This window comes from Peromyscus maniculatus, chromosome 14, assembly GCF_049852395.1.
Source record: "Peromyscus maniculatus bairdii isolate BWxNUB_F1_BW_parent chromosome 14, HU_Pman_BW_mat_3.1, whole genome shotgun sequence".
Taxonomy (NCBI): Eukaryota; Metazoa; Chordata; class Mammalia; order Rodentia; family Cricetidae; genus Peromyscus; species Peromyscus maniculatus.
The window spans coordinates 77,355,750-77,383,516 of NC_134865.1; the positions used below are offsets into that span (position 1 = coordinate 77,355,750).

The 27,767-nt window shown below is 42.7% G+C and overlaps 1 protein-coding gene across 2 annotated transcripts in view; it reads right to left on the reverse strand.

The window, feature by feature from the left end:
* Positions 1 to 27,767, reverse strand: part of Atg2b (autophagy related 2B) — a 67,849-nt gene that overhangs the window by 34,758 nt on the left and 5,324 nt on the right. Inside the window, exons 2-18 of one of the 2 annotated variants that reach the window (XM_042261134.2) lie at positions 23,785 to 23,947; positions 20,824 to 20,976; positions 20,219 to 20,321; positions 17,583 to 17,745; positions 15,486 to 15,665; positions 13,505 to 13,601; positions 12,465 to 12,650; positions 10,638 to 10,789; positions 10,446 to 10,548; positions 8,705 to 8,966; positions 6,899 to 7,049; positions 6,312 to 6,404; positions 6,000 to 6,188; positions 3,131 to 3,404; positions 1,469 to 1,571; positions 1,002 to 1,197; positions 281 to 423 (exon numbers count right to left, since the gene is read on the reverse strand). In XM_042261134.2, the coding sequence (XP_042117068.2) occupies positions 281 to 423; positions 1,002 to 1,197; positions 1,469 to 1,571; positions 3,131 to 3,404; positions 6,000 to 6,188; positions 6,312 to 6,404; positions 6,899 to 7,049; positions 8,705 to 8,966; positions 10,446 to 10,548; positions 10,638 to 10,789; positions 12,465 to 12,650; positions 13,505 to 13,601; positions 15,486 to 15,665; positions 17,583 to 17,745; positions 20,219 to 20,321; positions 20,824 to 20,976; positions 23,785 to 23,947 (2,711 nt within the window). Of the gene's footprint in view, positions 1 to 280; positions 424 to 1,001; positions 1,198 to 1,468; positions 1,572 to 3,130; positions 3,405 to 5,999; positions 6,189 to 6,311; positions 6,405 to 6,898; positions 7,050 to 8,704; positions 8,967 to 10,445; positions 10,549 to 10,637; positions 10,793 to 12,464; positions 12,651 to 13,504; positions 13,602 to 15,485; positions 15,666 to 17,582; positions 17,746 to 20,218; positions 20,322 to 20,823; positions 20,977 to 23,784; positions 23,948 to 27,767 lie in introns of both variants that reach the window. The other variant, XM_042261133.2, reaches the window with a different exon arrangement.

Consider the following 27,767-nt stretch of genomic DNA (forward strand, 5'->3'; position numbering starts at 1 on the left):
TTGACAGGGTTTCACTGTGTAGCCCTGGCTGTCCTGGAACTCACTTTGTAGACCAAGCTGGCCTCAAACTCACGAGATCCGCCTGCCTCTGCCTCCCTAGGGCTGGGATTAAAGGCTTGTGCCACAACATCTGGTTGTTTGGGAGTTCTTGATCATGCAGTTACTGTTGTTTTTCTACAATAGGCACCAGGCACAGGTTGGACACTCAGCTACAGCTACAGCAGCAGCAGCAGCAGCAGCAGCAGCAGCAGCAGTGCACAAAATAGCAATTCAAACTCACCTGTTATACAGCTTCTCGTAAAAGCTTTTATTGGGCAGTGTCATGTGGATATTTGGTAGCAAAAGTTCCAGCACATAGTGAGAATTGCTGATGGCTTTATCCTGAAATTCTGTCATCTCTACAGGGTCTCCCGGCATCACCATCTAAAACAGAATGGTTTAGTGTGAGAAAAAGCATAAAAGATGCAATCTATGTTTAAAATAGTAGCAGCATTTTAAAAATTACTATAACATGTACCACGTGAGCAAATAGATAAACATGACCTTTAACTAGGGAGAACATATATCAAGAAAAATAGACATCAAACTTGGTGCTACAAACTAGTACAAGGAATACACGGATTCTTTTTGTTGTTGTTACTGCTATTTGTCACTGTTGTTTCTTGCTGATGGTGTTATTATTATTTGTTCAACAGGGTCTTGAGATGTCTCCCAATCTGGCTTCAAACTTGCAATCCTCCTGCCTCTACCACCCAAGTGCTAGGATTACATACAGTATTCTTTCAAAAATAAAGAACTAGCCAAGTGTAGCGGCACAGGCCTGTAATCTCACAACTCAGAGGCAGAGGCAAGAGGAACAAAGTTCAAAACTAACCTGAGACACAAAGAGAAAAGGAGGGAAAGGAGTGGGGAGGGGAGGGGAGGGGAGAAGAGGGAAGCATGGAAGCCTCTCTCTGTGGCTGGGATAATCGCCCTGCAGAGTCCTCACACTTCTCTTTTACCTGCTCATTCTCAAACATAACTCTACGAGAGGAAAAGGGAGATGGGGCTGGTCGCCTCAGGTCACAGACATCTTTCAGGGAATGAGCCCCTCCTTCCTCCTCTTCCTGGTAGTGACCATCATTCTCTTCCTCCTCTTCAGCTGCTATTCTCTCCAAAATGGAATGCATGGCTGGTGGATTTATTTTCAGTACCATTCTGATTGACAAGATGATTTGAAAAATCAAGACATAAGTATAAACAGCAACATTTCTACTTGATGCAAATTTACAGAATGAACACTGATTAAATGTTAATACAATCAGACTGACTTATAATGCCCATGCCTGCTGTAACCCACTTATGAACAGGCAGTATATATATAACTCAGCATATAACTCAAGCAAATAAAAGAACATTAGCAGTATATCCTTGGCTAACTGAAAGTCTAACTTCTTGAAAATCCCATTAGAGCCCTGCATTTGCTTACCGTGGCCAGTCAAAGTCATCTGATGAGGCTGTGTCTCCATCTACTCCACCAGACACATGGAAAAATTTGACAGATGGCTCTCCCTTCTCCTCCTGGAATGACCCTACACAACCGAGATGGCGTTACTGCAATGTGCTCCTTCTCAAATGCTGAAGACCAGATCATTCAGAACTCTTCAGACAGACCCTCATGCTCTACACCACTCATTCATTTGTTCCTGCTTTAATGTGGCCTGTGCTAGGCAGAATGTTCAGAAAAAGATGCCAGTTTTTCTTCAAAATTCTTGACTAGTGTTTCATGTGTAAGACACATAATTATAACACAGCCAATGTCAGCCTCTACCTACTGAGTGCTGGTAATGATTTCCTTGTGCGTATTTGAGGGCATCAGGTAACTGTTCTGTCACTCATCATCTCATTCCTTTGAGGCAGGAGCTGGAATGTTTTTTGTTAAGCTGGCAGCCAGCAAGTTCCAGGGACCACTTTCTACTCCCAAGCACTGTGGTTTCAGGAATATGAGGGTGACCACGCTCAGCTTGTTAGATGAGTGTTGGGATCTGAACTTGGGTCTTCATGGTTTGACAAGTTCTCTTAACCACTGAGCCATCTCTCCAGCCTCACTTCTTCACAGAAGAAAAGTTTATGGCTTGGAGCTATATCTCAGAGGTAGAGTAATTGCCCAGCATATAAGGCCCTGAATTCGGTCCTTAGCATGGCAGAAAAAAACAAAGAAAAGCTTATCAGCTAACTGACCACTGTAAACATAATTACACAAACAGACTCCAGTGTCACTCTGTACATGCGAAGTAACTCCACCACACTGGCTTTGCACTGCCCTTCATTGTTTCCCTCTAAATCAGGAGTATCATGTCAACAGAGATAAGGGAGGGCAGAGTGTACCTAAATATCATCTCATGAGGTAGTAACTGGCAAGTGCCCATTTAAGTATCTCCAAAAACCTGCCAAACTCAGAGATCAGGACAGACAAGGGACAGTTTCCAAGCCTGGGGTGTGAGTCCCCTCACTGGTATCCGAGGACAGTTTCCACACACCCTGCTCACTGACCCACAGACACAGGACACACCAGGTCTTAGCCAGGTTTAACACAGGTGTCACAGGAGTGAGTTTAGGTGGTGACTGAGAACTCAGGCTCTGGTGTCAGAGTGGCCTGACTACCCATGAGCTGGGAGACACATGCTCTTCAGCCCACAGGTCAGGAAATCTAGCATATGGTGGGAACAACTAAAGGAAATGACAGGATGGATGTGACCTGCTACTACAGGACCCAGCAGGAAGCAGCATACAGACTGCCCAGCCTCTGCCACACAATAAACAGAAAGCAATGCTAAAAAAGGCTAACACTACATTCCTACAGAAAATAAGAGCTTCACCAAAGCAAATCATTGTGATGCATCTTTTTTTTTTTTTAAGACAGGTTTCTCTGTGTAGCCCTGGCTGGCCTGGAACTCACAAAACTCAGCCTGCCTCTGCCTCCCAAGTACTGAGACTAAAGGCGTGTGCCACCACTCTGCTCCATCTCCACACAATTCTGGGGGAAAGCTGCTGCTCTGTTCTCTAAGTGTTCCCAATTCTGCCATCTTGGATGCTGTCAAGAGCAGTGTTCCACACATAGTCTACGCTCCACAGGTGTGTTCAGTCTTACCAGTTAGCTCTCTAAAAGTCAGTTCCAGTTTAGTTTGTTCTGGGGTGGATCCTCCCACAAACTCCGTCTTAGACTCCAGATCTGTGAATGCTAAATGGAGGGTCTCCTTCTGAAGAGACTTCTTAAACCAGGGTCCTCTTTCCTGGTCTGACCGAAGATCAGGAATGGGGAAGCGAACAGAAAGATGCAGCGCTGGGGTGGCGACTTGTACAGACACCCGGCGATTTGCAGGGCTGTGTGTGTCATCTAGAAACACTTCAGTGAAAGCCTTGTGCTGAAACATAAATCACAGCAGTGCTTAGCATTTCATGTTATCTACTCCCCACACGCCACAATGCACCCACATACAATTCACACAAACCACTACCGTACAATGAAGCTTCAAATGTAACTGTTGGGGCAATAGCTGAATCTTCATATAAAAATAAGTAAGTAAAAATAAAGACAGGCAGTACATTTCCCTACATATCTTATTATAATCTAAAGAGAAAGAAAAGGTATGAAGCAGCCTAACAAATCCAATAAGGCTAAAAACCACTACCATAGTCAACACTCAGTTTGAAGAATTTGCCCATTTTCAGCTGCCCTAAAGATCCAGTGTGAACTCAGATGACTGCAGTCATATATATATATATACACACACAGGCCAGTGTTACTCATCTTTGTTTCCACGCCTATGTTCAGAGCCTAGCACACAAAGGTTCCAAGTGTTCACTAAAGGACTCCTGAGTTCCCCCAGGCAGTCAAAAGCATACTATTCAAATACAAGTCAACTTCTAATTTTCATAAAAGGTCCTGAAACTAACAAAGGCTTCAATATTCATCTTCTGAGTCAGTGTCCAGCTTCTCAGGAAGCTCCCTTCTCACGGCAGACTGGGATTTACAATTACATGTAAAGCAAGCATCTAAGGCCATGGGCTTTTCCCTGGCATCTTCCGCACATGTCAGCATGCTTTGTTCCCATTCATTCTTCTTCCAAGTCCCTCCCCCTTCTACCAGATTCCCCTTCTTCCTAAAGTTAGGCACCAGGATTTTCACAGATCTATTCTATCTCTTCTGTTTGGCTTCCTAACACAAGCTCCACTCTCACACTAAAGAAACCTAGGGATGGGGCTGGAGAGATGGCTCAGCGATTAAGAGAACTAACAACTGGTTGGTGGGTGGTGCATGCCTTTAAACCCAGTGCTTGGGAAGCAAAGGCAGGCGGATCTCAGTGAGTTTGAGGCCAGCCTGGTCTACAGAGTGAGATCCAGGACAGCCGGGACTGTTACACAGAGAAACCCTGTCTCGAAAAACAAAAATCAAACAAAAAACAAAACAACAACAAAGAGTACTGACTGCTCTTCCAGGAGCCAGGTTCAAGTCCCAGCACCCACATGGCAGCTCATACCTGTCTGTAATTCTGTTCTAGGGTATCTGACACCTTCACACAGACAGACTTACATGCAGGCAAAACACTAATGCACACAAAATAAAAAAGAAAGAGAGAGGGGGGGGGGAGGGAGGGAGGGAGGGAGGGAGGGAGGGAGGGAGGGAGACAGATGACCAATGCAGCCAAGGTTAACAGCAAATAGAGACCGGCCTATACACTTAACTACCAACAGGCAGCCATGGAAGATAAAGAATGCTGCTTTAGACTAAACACCAGGACTGAAGGGCAAACCAATCAGGAAATAAAATGTCTTTGCCCTTTTCCTTGTCATTTTAGATTGAGTCTCATGTTTCCTAAGCGTGTCTCAAATGACAGTCCTCCTGTTTCAACCCCAGAGCACCGTGATCACGGGCACTCACTGCTCTATTGAGTCCTTTGCACTACAGCTGCCTCTCAGGCTGGACCTGGCCCTACAGGCCACACATTCCAACTCCCAATGCACCATTACAAGTCCACTCCACATACCAGATCCGAGCAAAAGCAATGCAATGTGATGCCCAGCACCACTCTTCATTCTCAAAAGCTATCCTGTGCTATTTGGGCTTTAGTTATTATCGTTCAAGTTTATGAAATGTATGAAAACAAAACTTCATGAAGTTGTTACAGTATTCTCCGGGGCAGAAAAAGAAGTCTAGTGCAATGGTGCTATAATCCAATGCTGTGCTGTTGTGTCTAGTCATTCTTCTGCACATCAGTCTAGTTTTAACAGTAGTCTAAGGGAAGCCAGACAGAGTAGCACATGCATGCAAGTTTCCCACTGGGAAGGCTGAGGCAAGATGAACATAAGTTCCTGACCAACCTGAGCCAATAATGAGATGCTATCTCAAAAGGTTAAAAAAAAAGTTTGCATGGAAAGACATTCTACTTCTCCCTTAACTCTTCCTGAGAAGCCTTCTTCATGGAGCTGATACCACACAGCACACCCTGTCAGAAATGAAGCAGGAAATGTCTCCCAGGAGAATTAGCAAACCTTACCTGGTTATTATCAGGGCAAAGAAGGTGCACCGTTGAGCTAGGTGGTGCACACTGTAACCCCAGCTCTAGGGAGGTAGAGGCAGAAGGATCAAGAGTTCAAAATCATCTCTGGCTACTTCTCAAGTTTTAGGTCAGAATGCATGAAAAATAAGAATAATTTTTAAGCCAGGTATGGTGGCACATGCCTTTAATTCTAGCACTTGGGGAGCAAAGGCAGACAGATCTCTAGAGTTCAAGAATAGCCTGGTCTACAAAGTGAGATCAAGGATAGTCAGGGCTATGTAGAGACCCTGTCTCAAAAAATAAAAAAAAATTTAAAAATATAAGTAAAAAATAATTTAAAGTGTCTATTTTTTTACTATTATAAATAATATTGTTCTAATATAGTCTATTTAATCTATTAGGACTTTTCTCAGAAAACCCAATAAGTACATGCTTATGTGCAACTTTATACATACTTACCAAACTAATATGTTTATTATATGATGCATACATGTGCGACGCCATCATCTCTACTGTAGTGAGTTTCTGTGGTTGAAGCAAGGAATTTAACCTATCCACAATACTGATATCCAGTTCACAACACACTGGATTTAATTTAATTTGTAATTCTGCCTTCTGAGGAACTGAACTCAGTCTTGCTTGATTACCCTTGGGGAAAAAAAAACACACACACATACAATTATTAACAAAAGTATAAAACTAAGTTAAAAACTTAACAACTGTGACACAAACCAAACCATCTGCAGTGGTGGCCACGCAGAGGTCTCTCACCTGGGGTCCTCTAGTCTCAGAGTGCTTATAGTGAAGCTGCAGACACACGGGGAGATGGCCATCAGTCCCGTCTTTGGAATGGAACGTTAGAAGCTAAAGACAAGGATGGAGACGTGGTAAAGCCGGGCTATTAAGCTGAAATCGATCATGTAAATCCAGAGGCAGTACTGTAGTGGGAAGAGCTCTCCGAGTCAGAAAAGCTGGCCCCAAACATCATTTGTGTCACTCTCTAGCCACGTCAGCCTCACTCAAGCAGCTAACTTCTGTGAGACTCAGCACCTCATATGAGACAAGGGTTCAAACAGATCAATATCTAAGAAAAAACTTGGAAAACAAAATAAAATAGCAGGCTCACAGCCTGCCTGCCTCCTCGGATAACTCTCATTTCATTTAAAATATTTACTAGCTTCATAGAAGAACCTTGAATGACATACTTTAAGATTTGTTTCAACAATCACAAAGATAAAAAATAACACACACACTTTGTGATGCTGGCATGTTTTAAAGAAAATTATTGTTGTTCACTCAATTTTTAAAAAAGCAAATTAAATGTAAAAAACCATCTCAAAGGGGTATCCAGCATTTACCTCTGTGTAGTGGGGAGGGACAGAATGAAAATCCGTTGGAAACAGACACTCCAAAAACTCCATCTGCCCAATGGACATGTCAGTGCTAAAATGCCGGGAAGCCGACCTTTGTCTCTGCTCATAGGACACTTTGATGCCGGTACCTATAAATCTACCATTAAAAAAAAGAGCATTTCAGAGTCTCCAAATGCTTCTCAATTAAATAATATACATAAGCCTAGAGAATAACATGCAAATGTTAGTATAATAACCACATGCTTACTCTAACAAGTTCAAGCTGTTAGTGGTCATTAACATCCCTAAGGACATGAGCTTCACATTTCCTACTCCTTAAATCTTTACCATGGGAAACTTCCCAGGATGCCTGTATTGCCCAACAGTGTCCTTCCTTCTTCCACACTCCAAACTGCAGTGGATAAAATATCTCAGATCCAGCCAGGCATTGTGGCACACACATGCCTTTAATGTCAGCACTTGGGAGGCAGAGGCAGATGATCTCTGTAAGTTTAAGGCCAGTCTAGAACATAGTAAGTTCCAGGACAGCCAGGGTTACACAGCAAAACTTTGTCTTAAAACAAAACAAAAAAACTTTAAAAAAAAATTCAGATCTATGAAATGGGTTCTTAAAACTATCTAAAAATGGGGTGGGGGTGGGGGGTGGGAGGAGGGAGGACCGGGGAATCTGTGGTTGATATGTAAAGGGAATAGAAAAATCTCTTAATTAAAAAAAAGTATCTAAATATATCATTCTGGCGGGGCATGGTGGTGAACACCTGAAATCCCAGTACTCTGGAAGATGACACAGGAAGCTGATGGCTTGAGACTGGTGTTTTGAGAGTTGAACAACAATCATGCAGTACTCTGAACTTCAGCAGGCGGGGTTCACAGGTTTTGTGTCAGAGTCCTACTGGCAGATATCTGGAACTTTGATACAACTGAGGGAAATGTTCGTACAATGTAATCTGAAGTACTATTGCCCTAACCCTTAGAGTATCTTTGGATGGGGTCCAAAAACTACTTCACATGTTAGTTCTGACACGCCAGAAAATTTAGCTTACCATAACCTTAAGCTGGGGGTAAGGGTTTAGCTCAGCTGGTAGAGCACTAGCCTTGCATGCATGAAGCCCTGGGTCCAACCCCCAGCACTGCCTAAAACCAAGACGGTGGCTCACACCTCTCATCACAGGAGGCAGGGGCCAAAGGACAGGGAAGACAGGGTTATCTAAGGCTGCCTGAAAGTCTGAGGCCAGACTAGACTATATCATGAGATCCTGTCTCCATATACAGGCATTCTCTAAAATACATTTATATTAAAGTATGCAGTATTTGCATGCTAACCCTATATTCTCCAATTCAGTCGGCTCATCTCTTAGGCCTCATTGCACGACGGCTCACAGCTGTAAGAATCAGCAGAAAATGAAGCATTCATACTCTCAGCCCAGGATTGCTATTACTCCCCACCTCATGGTCTAGCATCGGTCCCGCCCTCAGAACCACCATCATCTCTGCCACTGCCAGTGCCAAAAAGAACCATTTCCATCATTTCAATAGTGATAGCAGGGATGATGGCAAAACGTGGTAAGACAAACTTGGCGAGAACAGGGAGGGAGCTACAAACTATCTAGATCTGTATCTGCATCATTCCCACACTACACAATGTGAAGGAGAGACCCTACGGATGTATCTCTGTAAGACTGCAGTAAATTTCACTCGTTAGCCACTGAAAACCAAAACAGGGAGGTAGACAGATGCTACAGTGTGTATTAGGCTCTTTCTGATGTATCATTAGTAACAAGGAGAGTTCACCTGAGGTGATCGTGTGAACAAGCATCTGCAAAGACTGCTCGAAAAGCCTTAAAGTCTTCTGTCGACAGTCTGGTTGGGTCCATCTTCTCTATACAAGAGAAGAACGCAACGGCCATGGGTGTCAATGGATTGACGTTCGGAGAGGTTTCCGCTGGAGACAAAGGATCGATGTGCAGCACGGAGACTGAGAAGATGCCCACAGCCAGTCTACAGATGAACTCAGGCCTGGATTCATCCACTGACACAGACCTAGAGGGGAGAGCTGAAATACATGGAATTCTCTAAGTCAGAATTCAAAACACCTTAAACAGACAGCTAACCTGTTCATCTGGTATGCGGGACTCGGAAGTACAAGAGTCCATCTCAGTACGTAGAAATGTGTGAACACATTTTTTGCACCATAAAACTGTTAGAAAAAAAAAAATCAAAGCCGGGCGGTGGTGGTGCACACCTTTAATCCCAGCACTCAGGAGGCAGAGCAAGGCAGATCTCTGTGAGTTCAAGGCCAGCCTGGTCTACAGAGTTAGATCCAGGAAAGGCGCAAAGCTACATAAGAAAAACCCTGTCTCTCAAAAAAAAAAAAAAAAAAAATCAAGATTAACCAAAAGCTGCACACTGAATTCTCCTTTAAGCTTGCCAATTTTCCAGTTAAATTTTGAAGAGTAAGGATCAAGAGTGCAGAACAGTGGTAAAGCAATTGCCTAGCATGGTCAAGGTACTAAGCTTAATCCCCAGTCCTGGGGAGGGAAATGCAGAATCGAAACTGAAACTTTTTTTTTAAACAAACATTATAAAAACAATGAAAAAAAGAGTCAAGAAGCTAGAGTATAATGATGGAGCATTGGCTGGGTACAGTCAAGGCCTCTGGTTCTATGCCCAATGGTACACACGAATACACACATAAACACACACAGGCCCATACACATACACACAAGCACACATACACACATAAACATGCCTACACATACACATATACAAACACACACATGCATGTGTGCATATACACTTACACACAAACATACATGTATGCACATACACACACCACACACACACACAAATACACCATACACAAACAGGTACACATAAACACACACACACCACACATAAACACACAGAGACAAATCAGACAGTTGAATGAAAGCTTTAAATTGCAATGATATGAAGTGTATGGTATTTTTCCATAATATCTATGTATTCAAATATATAAAGACTATAATGAGAGCCAGGCATGGTGGTACACACCTAGTAACCTAGCACCCAGGAGGTGGAGGTAAAAAGATCAAGTGAGACCACAGCTATCAGCCTGTGCTACATGAGACCCTATCTCAAAAACAAAATTAAACAAAAAGAATATAATGAATAAGTATAACTATTCTAAAATATTTTCCAATGAACTGTTCAATTATTCTTTTCTTTCTAAACTTTGTGATTGTCCAAGACTAAAAGAGACATTATGAAAGACATACATACAAAATGTGATAGTACAGAGTGCAGGCTTGCCATGTACAAGGCCTTGGGTATAATCCCAGGAGCAAAGAAAAAATAAATAGATGAATGATTGATAATAGATGAGACACAGGTAGACAGACAGACAGAGATATACATAGGTGATACAGAGAGAGAGAGATAGAAAATGGATCAGATGTTTATTCTGACAGGAGGGAGAAGGAAAAAGCAAAACACATTATCTTAGAAATACACACTTTTCCTTTAATTTTCAAGGCCTCTGGTAGACACTAACCTGCTTTTTGTAAAGGCGCCGGGTGGACCAAATCAGATGGGAATGCTGGCCCTCTCACAGGCTGCTCTTTATGGTCCGCAAACTCTCCCCAAGTTGGCTGCAGCTACAAAAGATTGGTTTGAAATACATGAACAAAGTGTAGGATCTCAGAAGTGCCTTCTGAAAAACAGAAGAAATGGAGTAATACTTTACCACAGTAGCACTTAGCGGTGATCCTGCAGGTGTGTTTGTATATGTACTAGTCAGGGATAACTCCAGGTCCATGTGTGGAGGGTCCCCAAGGGGTGGAAGAGACGACAGACTGTGAGACATGTCCATGTCTGCCATGGAGAAGAAAACTTCTTCTTCTGGAGAGAATTAGAGTTCGTCATGATACATCCCACCCATGTGCTCCTTCAAGAAGTTTAGACACACTAAAGAATCTTCCTCCCTGGCTCAGTTGCCTTTAGCCTACTGGCTATGGGTGAGATAGGACCTCTGTTGGTCTTTTCTGTATCGAACACACAGATTGCAAGCCCAGTGCCACTTTGAGATCTTTGGCAGCAATTAACCATGCAGCTCACACACGATTGAGCCGGTATGATAATGAGTATTCAGAGACGGGTAATGCCTGGGGGGCACTCAACAACCTAAGACAGAGCACCTGTGTGGCCTGGGCAGGCGTCTCCATGACAGGTAAGGTGACCTGCTGACATCCCATGCAACCCAAGTCAGAAGCTCATTTTTTAATAAAAGGGGGACCTGCAGAGCCCTGGCCCCCGTTTTGGGTAACTGTTGCTTTGCTTGCTGACCTTGACCTTGATATCCTCCCAATGCTAATTCCCTGCCAGGTTCCACCCTCCTGAATACTTAAGGGAAGTTCCTTGTCTGTGTATCCTGAATAATGGGCGTTAACAGCTTAGATGCAAGATTGTAAAACATCAGTAGCGAACTTCTGCCCTCTGGGGTCCTCCCATTGTGCTGTAAGCCTGTATTTAAGACCTCCTACCCCCTTCAAGAAATGACATTCGACATTTAAAATTAAATATTTAAATATATGTATATTATATATATAATTGAATGAATACTGCTAATGTAGTCTGTGAATACCACAAATGTGATTAATATCATGAGTGTAATTTAATAAATAAATAAAAAAGAATATTCCTCCTACTACCCGAGACACAGCTGTGAGTAGTGTCTGAGCATGGCCATTGGCAGCACAGTAAACACACAACTGCACAGTCAGCAAAGGTCGAGCCTCCCCGAGTCCTCTGTGGGTTTACATGACATGCAGCAATACAGCAAATTGTTAGTTGTCATATGGCAAGTTAGAAGTAAAAATTCAGATTTTCAAATGGCATCAGCTCACACAGGGCCCTGTGTTTCATCTTCAGCACCAAATTGCAAAAAATAAAATTCTGTAACTCTATTGCAGTCTTTGGCGTCTTACAGAAACAGCTATTTTCCAGATGGAAAGAGGGACCAGAGACATTTAGAATTCTAATGACAATTCAGTGCCTTCTCTCTACTGATTGTCTGACCTCACATAAATCAAGCTTGTTATGTCTCAAAGTTCTATCTTCAGTAGGCTTTACTTTTTATTTGGTTCACACTTCTCCGTATTTTTACTATTTACACTAGTGCTTATGTGGTCAAAAAATCCCTGTAATGTACAGTGAGCTGGGTAACAATTGCACCAACAAGATGGAGAGACTAGCAATGCTTCCTGCTTAGGGCTGTCTGCTGCACACAATCACATGAACACACAATGAAGTAATGACAGTTATTCCCAAGCTATTTATGTGTCGGTCTACCTTTTCAAAAACTGACTTCCCTTAGGGAAAAATGCCATTGCTTAGACCAACCACACCTGAAAATGGTAGTGCGGTGTATCACTGCATTGCTCGCGGGCCGACAGGAAAGAGTAAATGCCCCCGTGTCTCTGTTCTCCATTGCTACACGCCTTTTGTTCATAGAAGGCAAAATCAAGACTAATTCCACCTGTAGGATGACATAGGACTGAGTTGCGCTGCTTACCACGGCTAGAAGGTGTGCGAGCCGTTTCTGTCTCATAGAAGCTCTTCTCTGAAGATACACCCATAGACAGGGAATCTTTCCTCAGATAATATCGGTTTAATTCCATCTGAATTCGATACTCGTCTTCCTGCTGCATGGGTCGATTCTTCCTGTCTTTATTAGCTAACCCTATTTTGCTAGAATTTTCTACAAATATATAAAAAGAAAGAACAATTCAATTTGTAGTTAGTTAAACATTTCTTTCTAAAACCCCACTTAAGCAATGGCAAGCTGACCACACTAGCAGAAAGCTGGTTACATCAATCTGAGGTCTAAGCAGCAGCGGGAAGCCGGTAGCCAACAATGTAAACTCTCACCTCTACTTAAGATGTGAGTGCCTAGTGTGTGAGACTCATTGTGGACAAAAATTTTGGTTTTTGTATCTAAACTCTCACCTCTAGAAGATGTAAGTACCTAAAAACAATGTGTGCAACTCACTATGTACAAAAAATATGATTTTTGCTATTTGGGTTTTGTTTTGCATTTTTGTTTTTGTTTTTGTTTTTTCATGACAGGGTTTCACTGTGTAGCCCTGGCTGTCCTAGAACTCGCTTTGTAGACCAGGCTGACCTCGAACTCACAGAGATCTGCCTGCCTCTGCCTCCCAAGTGATGGGATTAAAGTTATGCACCACCACTGTCTGGCTATTGTTTTGGTTTTTTGATACAATGTTTTTCTATGTAGCCCTGGTTGTCCTAGAACTTTCTTTGTAGACCAGGCTGGCCTTGAACTCACAGAGATCCTCTTGCCTCTGAGATATGAGCCACCACTGCCTGACTCAGAACAATTTTTAAAATGAATGTAACCAAATAACCTGAATGCAAATTTACAGCATAATACAGTTTCAAAGATCTAATCCAATCAAGAAATTAGAACATCTACTTAAAATACACCTCTAATGTCACATACCCCCAAAATAACACATTCTCATCTATCTATGTTAATATTTTCACCTAAGAGTTTCAAGAATTACAGGAAATAATCATAACAGTCATACTTGCCTGGTCCAGCAATAGCTGCTAACATATCCAAAAGCAGGTGTACTTGCCTTGGCGACAGGAATAGATGAATGGAATCTATCTGTCCATCAACATCCAACTTAAAAACATAAGAACAGTTAGGAATAAGTACAAGTTCATTACCAGGAATTGGAGAGCTGTCAGGGCATTGAGGTAAGTATCACTATTGGTGCTGGGCAGTTTCACCTAATGCACACAGTCTCAACAAAAGGGCATAAAGACCAGCAACTGTGGCTGCAGGAGGGAAAGTCCGGAGAAATTCCATGTCAGCAAGTCCAATGCCATGCCGTCTGTCTCTAAGTCTTCTGGAGACTACAGAACACAGCAACAAGACGGTATTCATCACCCTTCAGAACAACCAAGTCCTCAAAATCAATGACGTCAGGGTCCGTAAGACAGGGCCGGCCACACTGGACTCCACAGCATGCCCCTCAGTGGCCTACTGCATGGACACTACTTTCTCCTGCACAGGAGGCTAGAAGCCACAGCCGGAACCCAGGCAGAAAGCAGTGCTAATGGGTGCTTCCTTTCTTGTTCTCGATGCACACTGTCCCCGTGTGTCTCACTTTGTGTGGTGAGCACCGAGCCATCACACAGCTCCTGCTTTCTTGTTACTGCTACTGTTTACAGACAAGGAAACAGATCCACAAAGCAAAGGTCACAGCCCCACAGCCAGGTCTGAATCTAGGCAGACACAAATGCAAGGCTTACTCCTTCTACGACATGGCTCTCCTGGTGTGCCTACAGACTGAGTGTTTTGTGGGGCTCCTACAGACCGCTGACACCCAGGCCACATCCAGAGTGGGCAAATGTGTTTCTGTTACTAGACACATTTGTTTCTTGGACTGAAAGCACATACAGTCTCTGGTTTTCATTAGGATGGAAGATCAGTAGTTTAGCTTCTAATTGTCATAGGAATATTTCATTATGGGTACATCCTGAATTTGAAATACAAAGAACAAAGTACTCATTGATTTCTTTTGAAAATATAAAACACTGAAAATAACAACTAAGCATTTTTCAACACAGTGTAAGGTAATACAAATTTCTCTAAATTCAACCAAAGCAGTCCCCTGCTTCCGTCTCAATAATTTCCTAAAAACTCCACTAAAACTGAATGTGTGATATACAACAGACTCCAGGGGCACTATCTCAGAAACTAGAGCAGAAAATCGTGCGACATTTGAACCCACAGCTGAAAGGCTCGGGTTTAAGGAATGCTGGAAGAGACTAAAGCCTACCCTGGTGTGCTGCCCCATGCTGCCCTGTTACATCTATTCTGAGTTGCCATTTCTAAGCTCTATGCTGCCCAGTGTTGATCTCCAGAACTTACTTTTCCCATATAATATTCATTTACATTAAAGAAAATATACAAATACTCAAATTAGTATGCAAAAACATTAATGTATAGGCAAGAATAACAGTATCTCCAACTACCCAATACTGTCTGAAACTGGAATATAACACCACCACACAAAACTACCACTCATTCTTCTGTCCCTTAATATGCAGAACTCTAAAAGCAACATAGAGAATAGTTACACAAATCTAGTCAGTGCGCAAAACTTTCTATCTGCATTGAAATCAAAGCTTACGAATGTAGAAGACTACATCCAGCTAAAACAGACCACAAAAGCTTTTTTCATGGCACTTGCTTCTTTAAGAAATGGCATATGCGCTCCCCAAAGACACATATGTGCTGGTTTCCCAAGGCTGTTGCCACAGCAGGGCAGTCCCTGCAGCATTTACAGCTAGCTACACTATCTGCTCCATTAATGACCTCCTCAGAAAGAAGCAAGGGAAGCCCTGGTAGAGGACTTCTTAACCTGAGAGCAGTTGGCAAAACAGGAAGGAAAATCTGGGCTGGACCATTGAGAGTAAAAAGAATAGATACTTAGTCACAAGACAGCTCATAGCAATCAAGCACTAAGCCACTGTGAAGAGAAAACAAAACAATACTGACCTTGGCTCCCGGAAGCACTTCATTCTGTTTCAGAGTGAGACTCAACTCCAGCCTGCCCACTAGCCCTCCAATCTGCACTGGATCCGAGGGTGCTATCTCTGGTAAAGTTCTAGTTAGCTGTGGGTGTGGCTCATAAACAATTTTGGGGTTCCAGCTAGGTGACAGCTTTGGCTCAGTTTCCTACAATAATGTAATAAAAATAAAGTAACTATTTAAAATATTTCAGCATAAATGAGTCAGGGTGTATATAAATGTCATCTTTGGATTTGACATGCAAAACAGCATCATTACACTAGACATACCATTATCTTGTGGCTAAAATGAGGCTGTACTATGTTAGTACAGCACCTTGGAAATAAAAACAAGCCATCAAAAAAAACTTTATGAAAAGAGCACAGAGCCAGCAAGATGGCCCAGTGGGTAAAGGCACTTGCCCCAAACCTGGAGACCTGAGTCCGATCCCACAATGCACATAAGGATGGAAGAACTGACTCCACAAAGTTGTCCTCTAATCTCCACACACATGCCCCCAAATACAGTACACGCAAGTGTGTGTGTGTGTGTGTGTGCTGGTCCACACTGCACATATACATTATCTGTTCAAATAATACACAATGTGTAAACCAAACCAATATGGAAGTAATGCCTGGAATTCCAGCATTCGGGAGGTTGAGACAAGAGATCACCAGTTTGAAGTCACCCTAAGCCACAGTGACAAAGTGAGAGACTCTGTCTCAAAAAAAATAAATAAATAAATAAATAAATAATAATAAAAGGAAAAAAAGACCCAATTTGTGATATAAAAGGCAAATTATAGATTTACCAACTTATAAAAGGATTCCATGCTTGATAAAGAATTAAGAATTCCTCTTTGTTTTTTTTAAATATTTTATTATTTTTTTATGTATGAGTATTTTACGGGCATCCATGTCTGTGCATGACATGTGTCCCTGGAGGCTAGCAGAGGGCATCAGATCCGTTAGAGCTAGAATTACAGATTGTTGTGTCTGGAATTGAACCTGGATCCTCTGGAAGAACAGTCAGTGCTCTTAACCATTGAGCCATGTATCCAAACCCAAGAATAAGAACTCTTGATAACAGAAATCACCTAAGGTATGCTTCCCATGACAATGCTCACTAACAGAGCCATTAGTCATGGAAGGTGACACGCTCCTTCATGTGAAGGGACGAGACCCTACACGAGCCCCTTTTCTAGTGGCTGTGACAAAGTACCTGGCAAGCAGCACCTTAAGGAAGGGAGGGTTTCTTCTGGCTCAGGTGCAGGCACACATTCCACCAGGGTGGGAAAGGCAAGGCGGCAGGAGGCCAGCTGCTCACACCGCACCCACAGTCAGAGGGCAGGCTCCAGCTCAGTCTCTCTTCCTTATGTGGTCTGAGACCCATCCCACTGAATGACATCACCCACATTGAGGGAAGCCCTGTCCACCTAATCTAGAGAATCCTCACAAGCATGCCCAGAGGCTTGACCACTGGGATTAGCTCCCCCAGATGTTAACGACTCATTCTAACTACAGATATGTAGAAAACATTTCTCCATTAACTAATGAGCAGCAGGCCAGCAGGCCAGGCAGAGCTTTAGGGCTTTGGGGCTGGTCTCAGCTATATTAGCTGAATATTTACATTAACATCTGATTTGCTAAACCAGATGGGGAAACTCATTAGTGAATGCTGTATTCAAGAAAACTTAACAATTCCTGGGTTCTTTCTTCCTAGATAGAGACTCACTAGTAGCCCAGACTGCCCTCCTGCTCAGCTTCTCAAGTGCTGTACTCCCATACCTGGATGAAAGTCTTTATTTAAAACTTCCAAAAAACTGTGACCATGTTTTGGGTTGTTTTGTTGGACTGGTTTTTCGTTTGGTATTTTGAGACAAGAGTCTCTGTGTATACATATACCTGGCTGGCCTTGAACTCACTATCTGAGGATGCCCTTGAATCTCTGATTCTCCCGATTCTCCCGCTCTTACCTCCCAAGGGTGGTGATAAGACCTAGGACTTCATGTATGCTAGGCTAGCCCTCTACCAACTGAACAACACCTCCACCACTGTCCGGGGGATTGTGTTTCAATTTTCTTACCACTGGTGCAGTTGAACACACTGGGGAAGATTTTGTTGAAGCAGAAAATTCATCCCAGAAGAGAGACACTCCAGAGAGCTGCAGCAATTTGTGAGCAAAAGCTGTGGGCTGATGCACATTGACGCCTGAGGACTCGTCAGCAGTTTCATCACAGTACACGGTTCTGAAAGGTACAAAAGGACATTTGGACACAAGTCCAAGGAAACACACTTGCAACAGTTTTTTAAAGGAAGCAGTGCTGGCACCCCTAAGACTATGCCCAGCATAGAGAAGGTAGAGGCAGGAGGACCAGGAGTTCAAGGGCAGTCTGAGCTACATGAGAGTCTGTCTCAGAAGACTTTTGTTTGTTTTGTTTTGAGACAGGGTTTCTCTGTATAGCCCTGGATATCATGGAACTTCTCTGTATACCAGGCTGGCCTTGAACTCACAGATAATCTGCCTGCCTCTACTGTGCTGGGATTAAAGGTGTGCACCACCACTGCCTAGCAAAAGAATTATATTTAACTGGGAATAAAAAGATTGATTAGGCCAGTGGTGGTGGCACACACCTTTAATCCAAGAACTCAGGAGGCAAGCAGATCTCTGAGTTTGAGGCCAGCATAGTCTACAGAATGAGTTCCAGGACAGGATCCAAAGCTAGAGAGAAACCCTGTTTTGAAAAAGAAAAGAAAAAAAGAAATAGGGGGATTAGAAAGAGTGGGAACAGACAGCAGAGAATAATTGTGTAACTGTGTGTCTATGTGTGGGTGTACATGCACACATGCACTCACACATGTTAAAGCACATTATGTGCGTGCATGAAAATATAATAAAACTCACTATTATAATTAACATAAGAACATTTGATGTCTATAACATATGTCAGTATCACTGCACTAAATATTTAAATAAGTAATGTAAAATTTTCACAAAGACAGAGACCTAAAATCTAACAAAGAGAACTAAGCCGGGTGGTGGTGGCGGCGGCGGCGCACGCCTTTGATCCCAGCACTCAGGAGGCAGAGGCAGGCGGATCTCTGTGAGTTCGAGGCCAGCCTGGTCTACAAAGCGAGTTCCAGGAAAGGCGCAAAGGTACACAGAGAAACCCTGTCTCGAAAAACCAAAAAAAAAAAAAAAGGAAGGAAGGAAGGAAGGAAGGAAGGAAGGAAGGAAGGAAGGAAGGAAGGAAGGGAAAGAAAGAAAGAAAGAAAGAAAGAAAGAAAGAAAGAAAGAAAGAAAGAAAGAAAGAAAGAAAGAAAGAAAGAAAGAAAGAAAGAAAGAAAGAAAGAAAGAAAGAAGAACTTCACAGGGCTCTTCAATTTCAGGGAAAAATGAATAACTTCATAAAGTTAACCTGAGGGACAATCCTTATCTCCCTCACAAACCTCCCAACCTTCTCTTGCCCCCTCCTCCTCCCAAGTGCTAGGATTATCAGCCAAGAACCACAGTAAGACCCCATTTGTCAAGTCAGAACTATGAAGAACTTTGTCATGAATTCTTGTGTTAGTAACCTCCAGTTTAATGAGATATTTAACATAGTTCTAATTGAATGTCACTGTTTTATTATACCACCCAATATAATGCACCCTAACTCCAATGGTCTGTAACAACAACTATTTTACTCATGGGTTTATCTTTGTTAAAGACTGAAACCACAAAAATATCTGTACAAACCTTGGGAAAGGCCTCAAATAGATGCACACATAAAGGGTCTTTGGCAGTCAATGTACATTGGTTTTTTTTGTTTGTTTGTTTGGTTGGTTTTTCGAGATAGGGTTTCTCTGTATAGTTTTGGTGCCTGTCCTGGATCTCACTGTAGACCATGCTGGCCTTGAACTCACAGAGATCCACCTGGCTCTGCCTCCTGAGTGCTGGGATTAAAGGCGTGCACCACCACCGCCCAGTTGTACATTGTTTTCTAATTTTCATTTATGTGTATGGGTATTGTATCTGTTAGTGCATGCCACATGTATGCAGGTGCCCAGAAGGGATAGAAGAGGGCACTGGATCCCATGGAACTGGAGCTGTAGGCCACTGTGAACTGCTCAACATGAGTGCTGGGAACTGAACTCAGGTCCTCTGAAAGAGCAGGAAATGCTTTTAGCCACTGAACCACGTACATTTCTGTTGGGAGGCCATATAACATGGCTGTGGCTAAGCAATAACTACCTCAAATCAATACTGTGTTAGAACTCCAGTGAATAGACATAAAAAATAAAAGCAACATGTTTGACTTAAATAAATTAGATATTTAACCTTAAAAACATCCTCACAAAATCCTCAAAACAAACACCATCATCATCCTTTTTCACTAAAGAAATACCCAAACCCAGCACCATGAATTGAGTCTTTCACATTACCAAATGCACCCAAACACTGCACTGCACACATGGGAATAGTGGACACTCTGTGAAAGCGCCTCAACACAGTGGCACTCAAATTAACTAAGAAAACTGCTCAGGCAAGCTCAACACAGCACTGGATATAATTACACACTAACTGGTGCTTACAGTTTCAGTAATGGGATGAGAGGAAAACTCAGAGAGTAGTACTTTACTCTGAAAGTATGCAATATATTAATTTAGTATTGCCCCTTGTCGAAGTGTACTGTCAGAATCAAAGTGAAATCATGAGTTTCCAGACAAAAAAAATCTTACCTCTCTACTCGGATTTCAAGTGCAGCTCCAGTTTTGGAATTTTCTGGCACATGTTCAATTCTTAACACAGTGTCTATAAAAGTGACTTTCACTCTTCTTAGTACTAGAACAAACAAGGAATCATCAAGGGAAAGTCGCAGTACACAAGTAAGAACCTGTCTCCACCCCACCTCCTCCTGGGGACCAGACCAGGGCCTCCTTCATGCTGGGCAAGTGCTTCATCACTGCTGTTTGCCCATCTACTCTCAGTAAAGAAATCAGTTTGATAAGAAAATTACAAAGGCAGATTTCTTTCCTTTTAAATCCCCAGAGTCTGAATTTTGTAAAACACGCTGTGCCCCATAAGCATGCCCTAAAGTTATATCACACAGACACTTGGGACACCATAGCTTTCTAGTCTGACCCTCCTACAAGCATAAAAAACTAAACAAGGAAACCCAGGAACGAAAGTATGCAATCAAACTGAATGGAATGTTTAAAACAGCCTGGGTTCTGAAGTACTGAAGTGAAAACAGTAATCCTTTTAAAATCACCACAACAGAATGGTCCCAGGCCCCAGAGCAGCACACAGAGCCTGGGCTGGGAAGATGCTTCAGGATGCAAACCTGTTTCGATGGTTTCCGCAAACTTTTCCAGACCTTCAAAAGGCTGGGATGCTTCTCCTTGCTCATCTGTCAGCTTCTGGCTAAGACACTCCTTTGCCAGCTGCATACTGCTGGTCATGAAGCTGGACCAATACATAGGCTCAGACCCAGTTGCTGCAGAAAGTACAAATAAACCTAAATAATCTGTTATATTAATGGCACTTCTTAAAATATTATGTTTATGGTAATTTTCAACGTTATGATGTTACCTGTGAGAAATTACACTGGACATTTAAGAACCACCTTACAATAACAGAACAACAATAAAAATACAGGATATAAAATTCTGCAACATATTGTTATTTCAGGTTTTATTTTTATCCAATTTTAATTCAAATATTCATTCAACAAAAACCTAGCAGGCATACGGCACCATGCTGGACAGCACAGAGCAGGCGCCAACCATCATCCTCTGTAAAGGGTCAGGCAGTGGGTATTATGTAAGCTATGTGCTCTGTCACACTTGTGCACCTCCCTGAGGGCCAAAGCAAGTACAGAGAGTAAACCAACAGCGTGGGTATTTAATGAAAACAAGTGGCGCTAATTGGGACTGGGAGCTGAAGTCTGCTAACCAACTACAGAGATAGAAAAATAAATTATGAGCTATGCACTTAAGACAGTTTACCACATATTAGGAGAGATGAAAGATGACTGTCAAGGATGAATACAGAGGTATCACCAGGAAATCCAGCAGCAGCAGATGACACCAGCTGTAGAGTCAGTCCAAATTCAGGTGGACTAAAAGGGTGTCCCCAGAGGACTGGACACAGGAACCCTAAGAACTCTTCCCAGACTTCTCCTGCTGAGGAAATCCTACCTCCTTACACAGCTCAGAGCAAACTGACACATTACTACAATTACTGCCTTCCAAATGGAACTAAAGGCCCTTTTAATAGGCTGTTTTAAAGGGGAAAATATTCCAAAGGGAGTATTACCCACCATGGCTAAAAGATATAATCAGAGCCGGGCGGTGGTGGCTCACACCTTTAATCCCAGCACTCGGGAGGCAGAGGCAGGTGGATCTCTGTAAGTTCGAGGCCAGCCTGGGCTACAGAGTGAATTCCAGGAAAGGTGCAAAGTTACACAGAGAAACCCTGTCTCAAAAAAACCAAAAAGAAAAAAAAGAAAAAGGAAAAAAAAAAGGTGGAATTAGAGCCAGGACTAGTGGCACAGGCCTTTAATCCCAACACTAAGGAGAGTTCCAGAACAGCCAAACCTACATAATGAGATCCTGCTTTTAAAAAACCCTAATAATAATAACAACAATAATGATGATGATAAAATCATTTTTGTTGTCATTTGGGTTTTAAGATAGAATCTTATGTACTCAAGTAGCCTCAAATTTGCATCACAGCTGGAATCACAGGTATGTATGTGTTGCTGTACCTGGCTAGATACAATGTTCTTATAAATTAAATTATCAGGGAGCTGGGATGATAGGTTCAGTCAGCAAAGTTCTTGCCTTGCAAGCTTGAGGACCTAAGTCTGTGCATTAAAAAAAAATGTAATACGGTGATCCTTGTGTGAAGGACTAGAAACATGCAGACCCCTGGAACTCTCTGGCTTGCCAGCCTAGCCTACGTAAGTCCAGACTAACAAACAGACCCTGTCTCCAAAACATAAGGTACCCAGAATCTAAAAACAACACCAGAGGATGTTCTCTGGCTTTAAAATTCATGCACACACACACAAATATCAGATTGCTTCCAGGTATGATGAAATACCGCTACAATTCCAACACTCAGGAGGCTGAGGCAGGAAGATCATGGGCTCAGGGCCAGCCTGGGCTGCATAGTGAGACTGCCCCAAAGTAAAATAAATACTAATAAATAAATGAAATATTTAGAGCATTTCTATTTTCAAAATAGATCACTATAGCTCTATGAAGTATCATGTAAACTTTCGTTTTCCAGGCAAATACTTGGGTTATATATACACACATATCTACACAGCATTTACCTAGACTGATCATTTCTATCTATTTTTCTGGGTTACATTCTATAGTTGAGAAGCACATCCCCTTATCCAAGCCTACCTTACAGAACTATTATCAACATGGATGTGGTGAAGTATTTTTGTTGGTTAGTGGTAGTTTTTTTTTTTGTTTGTTTGTTTGTTTGTTTTTGGTGGGGGGGGTTGGTTTTTTGAGACAGAGTTTCACTGTATAGCCCTGGCTGTCCTGGAATTCACTCTGTCAACCAGGCTGGCCTCGAACTCACAGAGATCCACCAGGCTCTACCTCCCAAGTGCTAGGACTAAAGGCGTGCACCACCATCACCCTGTAGATGTGGTAAGTTTAAATTTAGTGTTCTGGTCACTTACTGTCATTATTCTTCAACACTCCAGTTGTTTCCGATTTCACTGATGAAAGTCCCTTCAATCCAGTCCTGGAGGCTGGAGAGGTCAGCAGTTAAGAGCCTGTATTACTCTTACAGAGGACCTGAGTTCGGTTCCCAGCACCCACATCAGGTAGCTCACAACTGCTTGTAACTCTAGTTCCAGGGGGATCTGATGCTTCTGACCTCCACAGGCACATACACTCATGTGCACACATACCCAACCGCCTCCCTCACTTATACATAATTTAAAATTACAAAAACTTTAATATTTTTTATTTAATATTTAATACAAAAACAGTATTTTTAATCTTTAAAATAGAAGTCACTTCAGATAACTGGAAATAATGGCATATTATCTATATATTAGTGTTCTGGAGTGTGAATAAGGAGGGAACCGCTCTAAAGGTATACTCACAAACATCTTACAAAGTGCTAAACCTTCTGATTTTATCAAATGAACAATTTCACAAATCCAGTTCAAAGTCATAAATCCAATGCTCAATGTTTTACAGTTGGGTTGACTTTCCAGCCTTCCTGGGGTCAAGGCTGAAACAAACAGAACAGGCCTGTGTAGCACACCTACCTACACGAGGTCTAGGACGGAAGACCATCTCTAGCCCTCTCACTTCCAGTGCACAATTATCCTGCAGCAAGGAGCCCCATGGAACCGACAGGGAAATTGACTGAATGAATCCTTCGGTGACTTCTAAAGGTGCGTCTGCTGACTCCAGGATTTCATTGAGACACTAGAGAGAAAAACCAAGTCCGTTCTGAAATCGCACAAATAAAAACACAGAATGTCAACTGTTTCAATGTTGTGAATATGCTCACAAATGTACTGAGCCCTGGAGACTTAAGAAAGCCACAGCAGGCTGGAGAAAGGTTCAGCAGTAAAGGCACTGGCTGCTGTTCCAGAGGACCAGGGTTGGTTTCAAGGACCCACAGGGCAGCTCACAACCATCTGGAACTCCAGTTCCAGGGGATCCAACACCTTTCTGGCTTCCACAGACACACCTTCTTCTGACAGCACATGCAAAGGACATGGAAGGAGGAAGCTTTTCCTCCTTGCCTGCTAGTCCTCACTCTCACTGTGAGCACTAATAGAGCCTAGTTTTCAGGATCCCAGTGTATACTGAAGACTAGCTGAGACATCCAGCCTTGTGAACCGAATAACACTGGATTTTCTAACTTTCCATTGGTAGACAGCCATTGTTGGACTAGCTAGACCACAGGCTGTAAGCAACTCTAATAAATCACATATATATATATATATATATATACATATATACATATGTATATATATATATATATATATACATACATACACACATACATACACACATATAGATTCATTTTATCACTTCTGTTCTTCTAGAGATTCCTGACTAATAGAAAAGCTTTCCTCTGGAGGTTTGTCTGAAACCTAAAGACTTTCCAAGAATGTATAAGCAAGGATTCTTTTTTTTAAAAGTTTTTCAAGACAGGGTTCCTCCATGTAACAGCCCTGGATGTCCTGGAACTCTCTTTATAGACCAGGCTGGCCTCAAACTCAAGAGATCTGCCTGCCTCTGCCTCCCAAGTGACAGGATTAAAGGTAGCAAGGATTTTTTTTATTAAAATTTTAAACCAATAAATTTACACTTATTTATTATGATTATTTGGTGGAGAGTATTTGCACATATGTGTGTGAAGTGCCTGCGCTGTGTTCTCCCTGGGGAACACACAGAAGCATGTGCCCATTGTGTCTGAGGGCCCCTGTAAGGCCAGAGGTCAAAGGCAGGCATCCTCCTGCCTTCCTCAGTCACTCGCCACCTTTAGAGACAAGGTCTCCCACTGGATTGAGAACTCAGTGCTTGTGCTAGACTAGCCGGGCAGGCAGCTCTAGGAATCCACTTGTCTCCAGCTCCACACGGTGTCATGGTACCCAGCTTCCTACAAGTTGCTAAATATCCAAACTCCAGTCCTCACGCTTTCATGTCGAGCACTTTACCAAGTGAGCTTCTTTCCCAGCTCCCCCCACCGCCGTTCTCAACTAGTGAATCGTCATCCCACCCTAGCCCCTAGGACTCCCCTACTTTTTCCAATCCTAACTTCCCATGGCTTCCGGGACATGTCACCATCTTTCCAATCCATTCCCACTTAAAATACTGCTCACGTAAATGTTATCCTCTGCCTTGGTTTCTCTACCCACCCTCCACACTGCACACACTCTGCACAGTTGTCTGTCCTTCCTTTAGTCACCACTCACACTGACAGCTCCCAATAGTTATCAATGCCAATCCTCTAATCCCACGACCTCCTGAAGTCTCTGACTGCCATACAGCCGCTCAAATCTCAATACATGAAACGTTCTCCTTCCTCCTCCTCCTCCTCCCCTTCTCTTCTATCAGGTTGGTGGGAAAGGAACTGCAAGGCCAGTAAGTAAAGCCTGACCATTTGAGTTTGATCCCAAGGCCAAGGAGAGAACTCACTACCCTGAACTGTCCTCTGACCTCCACATGCATGCCACAGCACACTCATGTACCCTTCCAGTGGGACAGCCGACTTGTCCTGACTGCCACATGTATAACATGACATGCACAAGCCAACTGCACACACATACATACAAAAGTAAGTACTTTTTCAGTCTCTGCTGCATGATTCAAGGACTCTTGGAGAGCAGCATCTGCACCCTGCTGGTAGTGCAAGCAAAGAGTTTCCTGAAATGCTTGAAGAAGTGGCCATCAGCTGTGAGAGGTCAGGTAAGGCAAACTCCGGAGTCCAATGTGTTCAGCTTTTGAAAACGCTGGTTGTATAATGTGCAGTCGGATGTCGGCATGGAGAACTGGGTCCTTTCTGCTTTCTCCCAATGCCAGCTGTAGGCACTTCAGGTTTGGGTGTGTCTCATAGGTTTGCTGGGCACACTCCTCAAATGTCAGGGCTTCACCAGGACTCAGAACCCAGACACCAAGTAGTGACCACCACATTTTTGGTGCAAGTTTGGCTTTAGGAAGTGCTATGGAGCATCTTCCCCATCCAGCCACTGATGTGTCATCACCGGTTGTCACATACAATCCACTTTTCATGGCATGTCACAATCCAGTGGAGACAAGGTGTGCTGTTGTGCAGGACAAAAGAGGACGACAGTACAAAAAGGGGAACTTAAAAGGTTTTGGTCAGTTCATGAGGCACCACTTAGTGGCTTTTTCACCTTTCCAATTTGCTCCAAATGCCAAATGGCCACTGACTGGTTCACATTGAGTTACTGGTACCTTCTCCTGTAGACAGACAGCCACTGAGCTCCTCATCTTCAAGGCTCTGTCTATTTTGTACAATGCCTTGGACCATTGCTGCAGTGTGTTCACTAGAGTTTCCCAGGCCAGATGCCTAGACACTGTGAGCTGTCACTGATTTACAACCCATTTTGAATTTAGATTAAAAAAAGTCACTAGAATTTGCTTTTTGTCTAACACCAACGACATAGCATAAAACAATAAAATAAGCAGCAGGAGTCATTAACAAGAAATTAAAGCAAAAAATATACACTGAGCCAGGTGTGGCAGCTCATGCCTTTTATCCCTGCACTCAGGAGGCAGAAGCAGGTGGATATCTGTGAATTCAAGGCCAGTCTGGTCTACTTAGTTCCAGGCCTGTCAAGGGTACAAAGACCATGTCTCAAAAAAATATACAAAAAAAGAAGGAGCACTGAAATGAGTAGAACATAACCACATTTAAGAAGAATGTATTACTCTGCCGGGCAGTGGTGGCGCACGCCTTTAATCCCAGCACTTGGGAGGCAGAGGCAGGCCGATCTCTGTTGAGTTCGAGGCCAGCCTGGTCTACAAAGCGAGTTCCAGGACAGGCACCAAAACTACACAGAGAAACCCTGTCTCAGGGGCAGGAGGGGGAGTGCATTACTCCATTATCAAACAGCAAATTGCAAAAATCCAAAACTACAATTACTTTTTCAGCAAGCAAATAACCTTTTCTATCTCACCACCAATCCATTGCCTCTAGTAACTGTCCAGTAAGTCATTCTGCTATTATGTTTTACATTTTCCATATTAAAAATGGCTTCAAGTCTTTTGATAGTCATTGTAAAAGGTTTTTGAATACCTGACCCTAATGAAGTCCTCCATATAAAATAAAAAACGTAAATTCAGAAATGCTCGTTTATGTATTAAGTATTACAGTAATTTAAATTTGAAGCCTGAGTGCCATAGTTCCTCAGACAAACTGGGTTTAAGGATGATGCTTCAGAATTCATGTCTTTTCTCCCTGAATTTTTCCAGCGAGCATATGAGTTTTGTCATTTATGTGAACAATTAAAATACATCAAAACATTTTCAATTGTGCTGGGGTGTGTCTTTCTGTACACTGAGTATATGTTGTTCCCACTGGTTAATAAATAAGCTGTTTGGGCCTATGGCAAGGCAGCTTAGAGACAGGCAGGAAATCCAAGATGAGAGACAGGAAAGAGAAAAGTGGAGTCTGGAGAGATGCCAGCCTGTTACTCAAGGAACAACACGCCAGCAGACTGGTAAGCTACAGAACACGTGGCAAAACATAGATGAATAGAAATGGGTT